We start from the raw sequence: 11979 nt of genomic DNA, 5'->3' as shown, positions 1-11979 counted from the left end.
TCAAGATATGTGACTTTGCTTTCTAAAGCAGAATTTAACCTAGCTTATGTAAACAAACAAATTATTTTATCACAACTAAGCCAGAAAACAAAAACCTATCTGCAGCAGAGTAAAACAAATGACCATATTGTTTAAAACAACAACAGCAGCAACCATAAAACCCTAATACATACACTAAAAAGCCTAGGAGATAGTTAAGCAAGAACCTATCGAGACAAGCATCAGTGAATGTTTGCCAATTTGTTCTACTATTGTATTTCCAAAATCATGGAGCTAGGGGTTGGGATTCTACTCAAAGAGAATGTAAAAACACTTGCTGTGCTTGTGACTGATCTATTTCAGATAATATCCATTTTACTGTAATGGGCCAATACAGAACGCTTTGCATCACATTTTGGTACAAATTTGCCACATCCTGATTGTCTTCAAACCACTAACACTGAAACATAAATGGGCATGTTAGAAAGCCAAGTTCTCATGAGTGACTAAGCAGGTTAGGGACCTTGGGATGCAGAATCACTATAGTGCACTGACTTCCGAGTGCCCAGACCCGGAAAAGCAAGATGAGCAGGGAGGACTAGGGGACTGAGCAGAAGGAAAATGTGATGTCTTTACAATGCTTTGGAACTGACTGCTGAGATAAAGGTAAGAGTAATTTCTCTAGAGCTGTACACAAGCCAAACTCCGAACTGAATGTCTTCTTGGGAAGTCTCCTTGAAGGCCTTGTTTCCACTGTTGAAAACATTTAAGAAAACCTTTCCGAGGAGCAGCCTTTACACTGGCATGTGAGCCTGGCAAGAACACAGGCATGCCATCTGCTCTTTATCAAATCTGCATCGCCCTACTTGATCACACCCTTTGTCTTCCATCTCTTTAGTCTTGATGTAAAGGGGACTTGGCTGCATTAAGAAATCCAACCAACTTACAAAGGATGAGGCTTTGCCATAACTAAGTATACTCAAAAGAATGTAATGGCCGGGCTCGGTGGCTCAGCCTGTCATCCCGCGCCGTGGGAGGCTGAGGTGAGTGGATTGCCTGAGCCCGCGGGTTCAAGACCTGCCTGGGCAACTTGGTGAGACCTCATCTCTACAGCAAATCAAAAAATTAGCTGGGTTTGGTAGCGTGCACCTGTAGTTACAGCTACCTGGAAGGCTGAGGCGGAAGGATCACCAGAGCCCAGCAGGTCGAGGCTGCAGTGGCCGGGAGTGGCCACTGCACTCCAGTCTGGGCAACAGAGTGAGACTCCAACTCAAAAAAAAAAAAAAAAAAAAAAAAAAAAAGAATGTAATGAATGCTCTGAAGGCAATAAAATATTTAGTCCTTCTAAAATGCCAACTGAATCATGGACAACACTCATTTGGAAGTTTGAATGACTTATGTCTACTTAAAAATCAGTTATATTTCATTGTAATGCCCTGTGTTCCAGATGAAGAACTACTGGCCAAGTTTGTATTCTACAAAAAGTCTGTTCCTAACATACTTTATCGGGCAAAAGGAATTAAAATATCATCTAGATTTAGTTTTTTTTTTTAATGCTAGTGTTACTTCAGCTATAAATAAGTCGGCTTTCTCTTAAAGTAGTTTCAACTTTAAAAGAGATACAAAACTGTTAAAATGTAAACTCTGAGAGCTGGATAAATAAGCTATTGTTCCAGAGTCACTCTCTTAATCCTTCTTTTACAATAATGATTCGAGGCTTTAGAAGGTTTGCATTAATTATATATGGCTTCACTTACACTGATAAATATAACATATAAATAACAAATTGTAAATAGTACAAGAAATGTTAAAATTAATTCAAATTATGCTAAACTTCCTTGTAATATGCAAATTACAATGCTAGTGAAAAAGAACATCACATCAAAATTTCCCACCTCTAAGGAAATTCACACCCATTCTGGAAAAACAGGTGACCCATCTGCAGTACTAAAAGCAACTCAACCCTGTAAGATCACCTCAGCACAGTGACTGTCCACAATACAAATGGTTTTGCCTGTTGTATACCATCAGAACACTTGCCAGCGTCTGGAACTCTTGTTCAGCCAGCCTGTGAAAATCCCAAAGCATAACACAAGCTTCTATACGAAAGAAATGTAAGAGTAAACAGTGTGCATCTTTCTCAGAGGCTTTGCTTTGACCCTAGAGACCATTATAATTTTGTGAATAAAGCACACACATACACACAACACACATACATACACACATAAACACAGAAAACTACAGAATTAAAAGAAACCCCACCCCTGTATCTGAAGGGTACTTCTCATCACAGCTTGGTCCTACAATCAGTAGTTTGAGAATACAGACTTTTTCTTTATAGACTTAGTCACATTTTTCAAAAGTAACTGGATCTTTTTTTGCCTGATTAGATAAGCCCCTTCAAAACCTCCCCATATCCACCCCCTTCCCTTTCAACAGACAAATCTACAGAGGAAGAAAACTCAAACCAAACAAAACTATGTGCCAGTCACATGTCCCTTGTCACCTTCCATTATGGCTCCTAAAAAGAACGATGAAGAACTGTTAGCACAGCAGCACTGAGCAAGGGGTCATTACTGCTGTGGGGCCAACACGTGATCACTGGGTCACGCAGCTGTCTCCCATGTCCTGAGCGTAGCGGTCTGATATTGTAGTCCTTAACTCGTCAATGTCCCTGCGTAACTGGCACACATCCGACAGCTTTTTAGTGAGTGTTTCTGGGCTGTGGTCATTCTCGGTCTCTTCAGCTGAACAGTTCATTGCTGCACAAATAAAGCACGGAGAGAATATTTCACATTTCTGATCAAAAACATTTCAGGACCTCCACTTGATCATCAAGGAGACATAAGGCTACACACTGGCTTGGGTTTAAATTATGCATCATTCAATATTAAACAGGCCTTTCCTACTTGGTTCTCTTACAATTCTGCATTGAATTCACACAGTGACACAAATTCAATGTTTAATGGACAACAATATTCCACAAAGAAGAATATGCTCTGATGCCTCTCAAGCTCAACCAGAGCACTCAGGTCTTTCCATTTGACAAATCTGAAAATCATCTGTGAAGTGAGTGGTGGCATCTTAAATTTTTATGATTGCAAAGTGGGCATACTGGCATGAAAATATTAATTTTCAAAATTTATGTTAAGCTGGGCATGGTGGCTCAAGGCTGGCATCCCAGCACTGTGTGAGAGGACTGCCTAAGCTCAGGGATTTGAGACCAGCCTGGGCAACTTGGTGAGACCTCGTCTCTACAATAAATCAAAAAATAAGCCGGGCGTGGTAGCATGTGCCTGTAGTTCCGGCTACCTGGAAGGCAGAGGTGGAAGGATTGCCTGAGCCCAGCAGGTCGAGGCTGTGGTGGCTGGGGATGTGCTACTGGTGCCACTGTGCTCCAGCCTGGGTGAGAGAGTGAGACTCTGACTCAAAAAAAAAAAAAAATACATATATATATAAAACACACACACATGCACATACACACGCACACGCACACATACATACAGTATGTATGTGCGCAAATACAGATGCAGGCACAGAGAGTGGGCAGGAACGGAGGGAGGGTGAGAGCAAGTATGCTGGGACCCCACAATTCCAAACAAAGCTGATATTAGGCCAACAGCTAGCTGCCCGATGGTTGGGTAGCCTAGGGCCCTGAATCAGCTAGCTTTTAATTACTGACTTGAGTTCCTCTCTTGTAAGTGTGTTTCAACATAAAAGCAGCCAGAGCCAGTGACTGTGAAACGAGACTTTCCTTGCAATTTCACTGGCCCCAGTGGTTTACTGGAGACCCGAGAGTCAGCGACTGCTGCTTCAATGCACGTTCACTGAACACCTGCCGTCAGCCAGGGACTATGTCAGACACTGAGGTCAGCAAAGTAACAGACACCGTGGCCTGTTCCTAACGCTTCACATACAACTCCCAACCAAAAGGACACAGGGAGTGCTGCAAGTGACCTACACCACGCACGGGCTGCAGGGCATCACGGGAACAAACAGGCCTCGCTGGAGAGGTGACAGTTACTCGTTCACCGAGTCGGTCGAGGCAGCGGACGAGACCAGGGAGCGAAGACAGACAGCAAGTGGGCTAACAGAAGCGGAGCAACGGGGCAGCTCCTTCGGGTCGCCTCCCGCTGTGGGAGCTTCTCTGTCCTCTCAATAAATCCTGCTTTCTAAAAAAAAAAAGAAAAGAAAGAAACCGCGCAACCTTATCCTGCTCTAGAATGGCAGAAAACAAATCACGAGCAAGGAGTGCGCCAAGAAACGAGGCCACAGAGGTGGGTGGTCACTCTCTGTCTCCACCGCAGTGGAGTGGAGTGGAATGTTGGGAAACCAGGTTCATGCGCAGACGGATCACGGGCAACAACGTGGACTGGGAGGAGAGGGCGAGAAAGATGGCGACAGAGAAACTTCTTCAGGCAATGGGCTAGGAAGATTTACATCGAGGCAATAGTGCAATGGAGGCAGAATGGCAAGAGCAGCCGGGAGACGCAGTCAGGGAAGACAGAACTGACAGAGCTCAGCCGGCGTCAGTTGGGGTGAGGGCCAGGGATGGGGCCCAGGTCCCAGGTGGAGGAAAAAGCAGGGTGAAGGACCAAATCTGGGTTGTGACTTGTGCATGGCGGGCTGTGCACTGAGAGGAGCAGGTCTAGGGAGGAAGAAAAGCAGACTGTTCTGAACACGCTGAACTGGGATGCCCGCAAACAGCCGGCTCTAACGTGCATGAGAATCTGATCGGGAGCCCAGAGGAGACTTTCTAGGCAGTATAAGAGATGAATGTCTGTGTGGGTGAAAGCCAAGGCCATGGGCTTCCACTGAGTATCAGAGAAGACACTCAATGGAAATAAACCCACAACAAGAACACATGGTCTGAGGATACCAGTAACTAAGTGGCAGAGAAGTCCCCAGAAGACTGAGCAGTCGCAAGAGTCAGAAGCAGAACCTAGAGATCGACGTCACGGAAGCCCAGGCAGCAGAGCACTGGTGAACAGAGGGAGTCAGGAGGGAAGGATTCAGAAGAATCCACTGTTCTGTGACAAAGTAGCTGCTTCAGCCGATGTGCACAACGACAGACATAAGGTCAGGCTTCTGGGGCTGGACTTGGAAGACTAGAGAGGGAACACTTTGGGAGGTGAAGGTGGCAAGATACTGCCCTATCACTGAAAAAGTTTACACTATCTAGGATGGTGGAAATGCAGATGATTACAAAACAATTAAAAGGGTAACCAGCTCCAAAGTGGCAGAGAGGACCAGTCCCCTTTGTGTGTGAGCTTTGCTTCTTGTTCCTAAGAGATCATTTCTGGTTAAAGCACCCCTGGCTCTCCTTTTCCTCCTAGGGTCCACACGAGCACCAGCCCTTGCCATGTGGAATGAGCTGGCTCCCTGCTTGTGCTCCCACTGTCCTTCGTTTCAAGGACTGAACCCATCACCAGTAATGGGGGCAAGAGCTGCATTCTGTTTCCTTGCAATACCAGCAGCTAACTCAAGAGTCGGGACCACAGAAGACATCTGATAAATGCCCTATGAGTGAATGACCATATTTAACAGTATTCTTTTACATGCCCACACTTATCCATGCGTACACATGTCTATGAAGTTAAAAAGGAAAACTGCTGGTGTCACTGAGTACAGATGCGTGTTTTATTAATAAGTTATATACTTTGATCAAGAAGATTATTTGATTTGCCAAAATAGCGATCGTAATGGAAATGGACTCTTTTGATGAAACCGAAAGCAAAACGAGTCCCTCTCTGGCCACATATTAACCATACTATTAGGCAGCCACTCTGTATAAATGTGGGTGCAAAAATCTTATCGTAAGGTCTGACTGACTCCATTCTTAGCTCCTCACTGAAGTCGATTTCCTCTCCATTAACGAGACCAATGTGTCAATGTTACACTGGTTTGGAACCACGTGGAGAGAAGAGCACTCCTTCAAAAGTGGCTCAGAGAGAAAGGGCACCCGGGCAGGCCAAGGCAGCTCTCACCGCTGCATGTGTCGGAAGGCAGAAGTGAGGCAGAGAGGGGGGAGGTGTTGCACCAGAAGGCACACAGCCAGCAGGTGCGCACGACAGGCTCAACCGGCCTGCAGGTGTGAAAGCTGGCTTGTGTGACAGCACTGGCACGCACACCGAACTGTGCTAGAACTTGCACGGCCCAGGAAGCCAGTGAGTATCTTCCCAGACAAAGTGACCAGTGAACCATGCATGGCTGGACCACTTAACTATGAAACGACCACATGAAAGCAAACAGAATCACGATTTTTGGAAGGGCGACTGGGAACTCACACCCAACCACCACTCCAGTCCCACACTTACAGATGCAGCACAGGAAGACACCTCTGGGCATTCTGCCCAGTGGCAGTCTGTGTCAGTTATTACCTCGCTCACTTCTGCAAGTATAATGAGGTTAGTTCTAGGAACGAGGCAGTAACAGATATACACAAACCCACAGACTGATTCAGAGACTTATGTATCTAAGTATTACAGAAAAGGAGGTACAAAAATAAACAGGGAAAAGGCATCAGAATTCCCTGATTCATCAAGACAGGTTTCTACTTTTTAAGTCACAAAGTGAGAACAAGTCATCAGCCACTTACATCGGATTCCCAGTAATAGTGAAAGGTTGGGCTCCTTGCCCTGAGCACGCTGATTAAGAATACTACACAATGCTTTCAAGTCAAATAAACAGCAGGACATTTCCTTGAACAGCTGATCAATCACAGTCAAATCAAATAGTGGCCGTTTGGAGAGAACTGTCGGCTGTCTAGATTGGTCTGCTTCCTGGCCCTGATCCAACAATGAATATGTGTCCTCTGTCTGTCTTTGGTTCTGTAATGGATAAAGAAACAAAAATCAGGTTGTTAAGCCAGAACGAAGGTACTCAAAAACCATAAGGTTAACATTTCCCCCCAAGTCCATAAACAAAACAGTGGAGTCATATTATACGCATGTTAACCAAATTCAACTGCATACACACAATGGAAAAAACACACACAGAAAAATAACAACTTAAATAATGGAAATGGTGCCTATAAAGAAGCCACTATAAAGAAATTTGAGCTGTCTGATGCTTTTAGGGTAAACCCAAGGGGGAAAGCAAATCCAAACAGTCTCAGTTTCTAGGGTTCTCTCACATAATAAGCATCTTGGCTGTGTATGTATTTTTTATACAAAAAGGACTACAAAGAAATGCTAAACCTCATTCTGTAGTTTCACTGTTAGTAGCAATAGTGATTTAGTTACTTTGAAACTATTTTTTGTGCATCGAAGAAAAGGCATATATGTTATTATGCTAATGTTGATAAGAAGCAAATATTTCAGTGTAAAAGACAAAGAAACACATATACAAAATCAAAGATGCGGGGGAACAAAGCCCAGTAACTCTGAACTGTTAAATTTGAATCTGAAGCATCAACATTAACCCAATTTACCACTGAGGAAACGCTGCCTTCACCTGAGTCCCACAGCTGCTACCCTCTCATCTCGAAGACTGCCGATTAAATCAGCTTTCTAAACGCAACTGTATTTCAGAATAACCAAATAGCCTGCCTGTGATGATGAGGGAAAAATAATTTTATAGATGAGTGCCAGTTAATAAAAGGAATAGGAATGATGTCATTTGTAAAAATCACCATTTTTTAGTCATCTGATTATTCAGGCATGAACACTGGTGGATGCTAAAACCATCCAGGGCAAGGGTGCTGGCAAATTGCATACTCACACAGCTGCCTAAGGATCACCCCACAGCTTACTGTGCTGTTTGCAGGGGCTGTAACTTTAAAATGGAAAGAATAAGGCTGTCGGCACTTTAATCCAGCAAATACAATATTTTTGTGACACAGTGACATAAACAATGTATAATCTGATGATAACATCTATAAAGTATTCATGACAAAAAAAGTTTGACCTGAATCTAAAAATGTCTTTGGTTCCAATTTCTAGTTCACCAGAAACACAAAGGATAAAGAACAAGATAAATGACACCATGAGAAAGCATCAAATCTGGAAGGTGTGACAACCTATCAGGCTCTTCACTAAGTCAGTAACATGGTGGAAAAAGGGACCTTAGATTTATAAGACACAATAACAAAAGATTGTCCTTGACTGAATGCTGGTTTCAACAGTCACTATAAAGAAATCTGATGAGGAAACACTGGACATTGTCAAATGTCAAGGAATTATTATTTCTGTTGGACGCAATAATACAGGAAAATGTTTTTAATCTTTAGAGACGCATTCTTGAGTATTCAGGGGGAACATGGCATGATGACAGCTTAAAAAACCTAACACGATGTGTTTTTCTTACCATGTCCTTAAACACAAGCCAAGTACTTGTTCTCATACTTAAATGAGAAAGGGTGATCTGCTCCAACAAAGAAGCACCAACACTGCACCTTCCTCAAGGACTTCCAAGGGCAATTTTGTTTTTATTCACTTTATGTCTTATTTGATCACGTTGGAACCTAATCTTTATACTGTATAACACTTGACTGTGCTGTAGCTAAGCCTGTGAAATTATATTCCAAGACATAAGAAAAATAAACGTTTGCCTTTTGATTATAATTTTGGTATGAAACTTAATGGCTTCAATTAGTGGCACATCAAAATCAAGTCTTCAATTTCAAAACGTTCTATTAATAGGTAAAAAAAATTAACATTTGCTTAAACTTAAAGAAGTAATGAATTATCTTTTCAAAGCAGTCTGAATTTCTTCTACTCACTTCAAGCAATGCCTTTGTTAATCTCTGGAGGCTTCTTTCCTTCTTTTCCAACTCTTCCATCATTTTCTGAGTGGTTAATTTCTCTTTAGAAAGTTTTCCTTGCATAGACTAGAGTTTAAAAAATTGGAAAGAAAGGCAGGTTAATGGCAGAGGTCATGAAATTCAGGACTCAGCATGGGAACCAAATGAAGACACCCTTCTGGAAGGCAAAGCCCCAGAAGGATCCGTGTGCGTGGCAAAGCCCCGCGGAAAGTCTAGAGGAAAGTTCTACATGAATGTCCTGTAACTCATGGTCGCCTGTTTGCTTCCATTATATTGTTCAATAATAAAGTAGTTAATGCTTCACCGTTGGCCATGCCTCAGGAAATGCAAATAGCAACCCAACGGGTCACAATGACCCAACCAATTACTCCAAAACCTACTGTGACAAAGTGTACTTTTAACTGTTCTACTTTATGTTAAAACTATGGTATCGAGAAATGACAGAAACTGAGGTACAAACTGAAGCAAACACAGTTAAGCCAGACAAACAACACCAGAGTAGCCACAAGTTTAAAGCTTTGAAACAGTATTACAAACCCTGGCCAACTGTTAGAGCAGGTCCCCATATAGGCTATAATATGAATGGTAAAATTTGGTGGGCACCTAGAGGAAAGAGTAGTACGCAAAACTTAGAATGACTTGACCCTCCACTACCTTATACAGGCGCATATGATGATAATGTGGTTAGAAAAGTCTGGATAGATGAAAGACATGTTAAGTAGAAAAACTTATCTTTATAGGAAAAAATAAAACGCAGTGGGCCCCCTGGGTGCCTGCTTTCTAAAACCCAAAGGTCAGCACTTAGTAAAAAGTAAAATGATTGGTATATATAAATAAATATAGACACTGCCTCATCACAGACAGCAACCTTTAAATTAAAACTACATAAAGGTTATATGCCTAACACCTTTATATCTATATAGACTATTTACCTTTATAAAGCATAAGTTTTACTTTCCACTGGCTAACCTTTTGACTAATATTAACCTTGCCCTTTTAATAAGTTACCACTTCCAAGAACAGCTAGTTTCTTATATGCAGACATTATTAAACTGTATAATTATCAGAATTGTAAAATCATTAGTACGTCATACAATCATTTTGATATGTTTTGATTGTTAATTTTTTCCTTTACTGTTAACTTTCTGCTAAGTGTGTGCCAAAAATTATGATATAAATAAATCAGCACTGGTGTGCTTCAGTGCCAGAGTGCCTGAAAAGAAACTCTGGTCACAACTCTTCCTTCCCTCGCTTCGTCACGCCTCCTTCTCGGGTCCCGTGAACCCCCCAGAGCTGGCCTCCGGCAGGTTAATATGCAAATGAAAATGTCAGTCTAACTAAAGTAACCAGGGATTCTGCCTCCAAATATTTTTGATCTTCTTTCCTCGGCTGCTTTTAAATTAATTCATATTAGTTACAGAGTGGCTGACGCCAAAGAAAAATAAAAACAAAATAAAACATTTTTAACCAAGAAAAGTTTTTTTAATCTGGATAAAACATGTCAAATCTAAAGTAGCTACTTAATACTATGTTCCAAATAGTTTCTATTTCAATAATTAATTTTTTATATGTTGGGAATGCACTAGCAACCAATCTACACTTAATTCTGTTTTACATTTTTCTTAAGGTTAACAGCTGCAAGTTAAGTTCATAATATCATTTCTGTTTTCGATCATTTGAAACATAGCTAAACTCAGTGCTCTCAGAGTATAGCATTCCAAGCAGAGAATATGACGTGAGTCCAAAGGTCTACTATAAGACTTTGTAAGCTATGTTAGATCACAAAACCAATAAACACATAACTGAGGATTATCATTTTTTCAGATGTGTATTTAGTCTCGTCTCTCGACATTTCCATACACCGACCACCTAAATAACATGCAACCCACTATGAAGTCTTTTTTGCCTCACATCATCTTTGGATGGAATAAGAGAAGACAGCTATCACCATGGGTTGAGATAAAACTTTGTAAATAAAAAGCAGTTTTCTCAGTAACAAATATTCAAATTTGTTGCTTTTACATCTCATTTGTCTGCTAAACTCTGAACAAATATTACATTAACTCAGATGTTGGATACCAATGAATCGAACTGTGTAACAAGTACAATTCTTTCCAGGGAAAACTTATTTTATATACCACAAAAATAATCTCACAGCACAAAGTCAATATAGGGCTCTCTGAATAGGCATCTTTTTGAACACTGAAATTCATCTGCAATTTCATTAGACTGAATCAAAACCTTCTTTGATTGAATGATACATGGAGATTTATTTACCTACCTAAGCTTTCTGGCCTGACATGATGATTTGGCTGGAATTCAAAATTCAACCTAAATTTTCTTAAGATTTCTGACTCCTTATTAGAACTATAGAAGAAAGGCATCACAGATAAACTACTCTAAAACTTGCATTTTAACAATAAAAGTGAACCGAAGAGGGATGTTTTCACAGTGTAATGTAACATAATAATAAGACATTATACAGAATATAACAAACACAAATCTTCAAGTGAATTACAATTTTCAGTGTTTTATATTCTTACCAATTCAGTGTCATGTTGAATGTGTCTAATAACTACCTAGTAAACCTGATTGATATGCTCCTATGTAAGACTGTAAAGAAATAGTCAATCTTCTCCATCAGAACACACTGGAAATGTTTGGCAGTAGTGCCATTATTCATAAAACAGAAAATCAGATTTGGGAAATAACATCATGCTCAACACGTCCTATACTGGATAGGTTCAAGAGTAGTTACTAGGAAGCCCTTTAATAGGGAAAGAGCACACAAAAGTGCTTATCCTCAAAGGACCAAATGCGATACAATTTCTGGGATAACACTAGGTGTGAGTGCTATGGCTATCCGACAATATTTCACCTAAAACACTAATTCTTTATTCCAAATTTTATTGAAAAGTGCATGTTTGGCCGGGCGTGGCGGCTGAAGCCTGGAATCCCAGCACTCTGGGAGGCCGAGGCAAGAGGACTGCCTGAGCCCGGGGGGTTCAAGACCAGCCCGAGCCACGTGGCAAGACCTGGTCTCCACCACAAGTCAAAAGCGAGCTGGGGCTGGGAGCCTGCGCCTGCAGGTCTGGCTACTTGGGCGGCCGAGCGGAGGGCTCCCCGAGCCCAGCAGGTGCAGGCTGGGGCGGCCACCAGCATGCCACCACAGCCGGCCAGGGCACCAAGAGCGAGCCTCTGACTCCACGGAAAAGGAGGGGAGAGGGGAGGGCTGC

The 11979-nt window shown here is 41.9% G+C and overlaps 1 protein-coding gene across 1 annotated transcript in view; it reads right to left on the bottom strand.

Annotated features, from left to right (window-relative positions):
• Positions 1 to 2577: 2577 nt before the first annotated feature.
• CEP85L (centrosomal protein 85 like) overlaps positions 2578 to 11979 on the bottom strand; it is a 180615-nt gene continuing 171213 nt past the window's right edge. Inside the window, exons 11-13 of the mRNA XM_008065691.2 lie at positions 8702 to 8809; positions 6578 to 6809; positions 2578 to 2741 (exon numbers count right to left, since the gene is read on the bottom strand). Of these exons, the coding sequence (XP_008063882.1) occupies positions 2578 to 2741; positions 6578 to 6809; positions 8702 to 8809 (504 nt within the window). The remainder of the gene's footprint in view (positions 2742 to 6577; positions 6810 to 8701; positions 8810 to 11979) is intronic.

The sequence above is a fragment of the Carlito syrichta genome, unplaced genomic scaffold, assembly GCF_000164805.1.
Source record: "Carlito syrichta isolate Samal-C Ts95f unplaced genomic scaffold, Tarsius_syrichta-2.0.1 Scaffold308784, whole genome shotgun sequence".
Lineage (NCBI taxonomy): Eukaryota > Metazoa > Chordata > Mammalia > Primates > Tarsiidae > Carlito > Carlito syrichta.
This window is presented reverse-complemented; position numbering and strand designations above follow the sequence as displayed.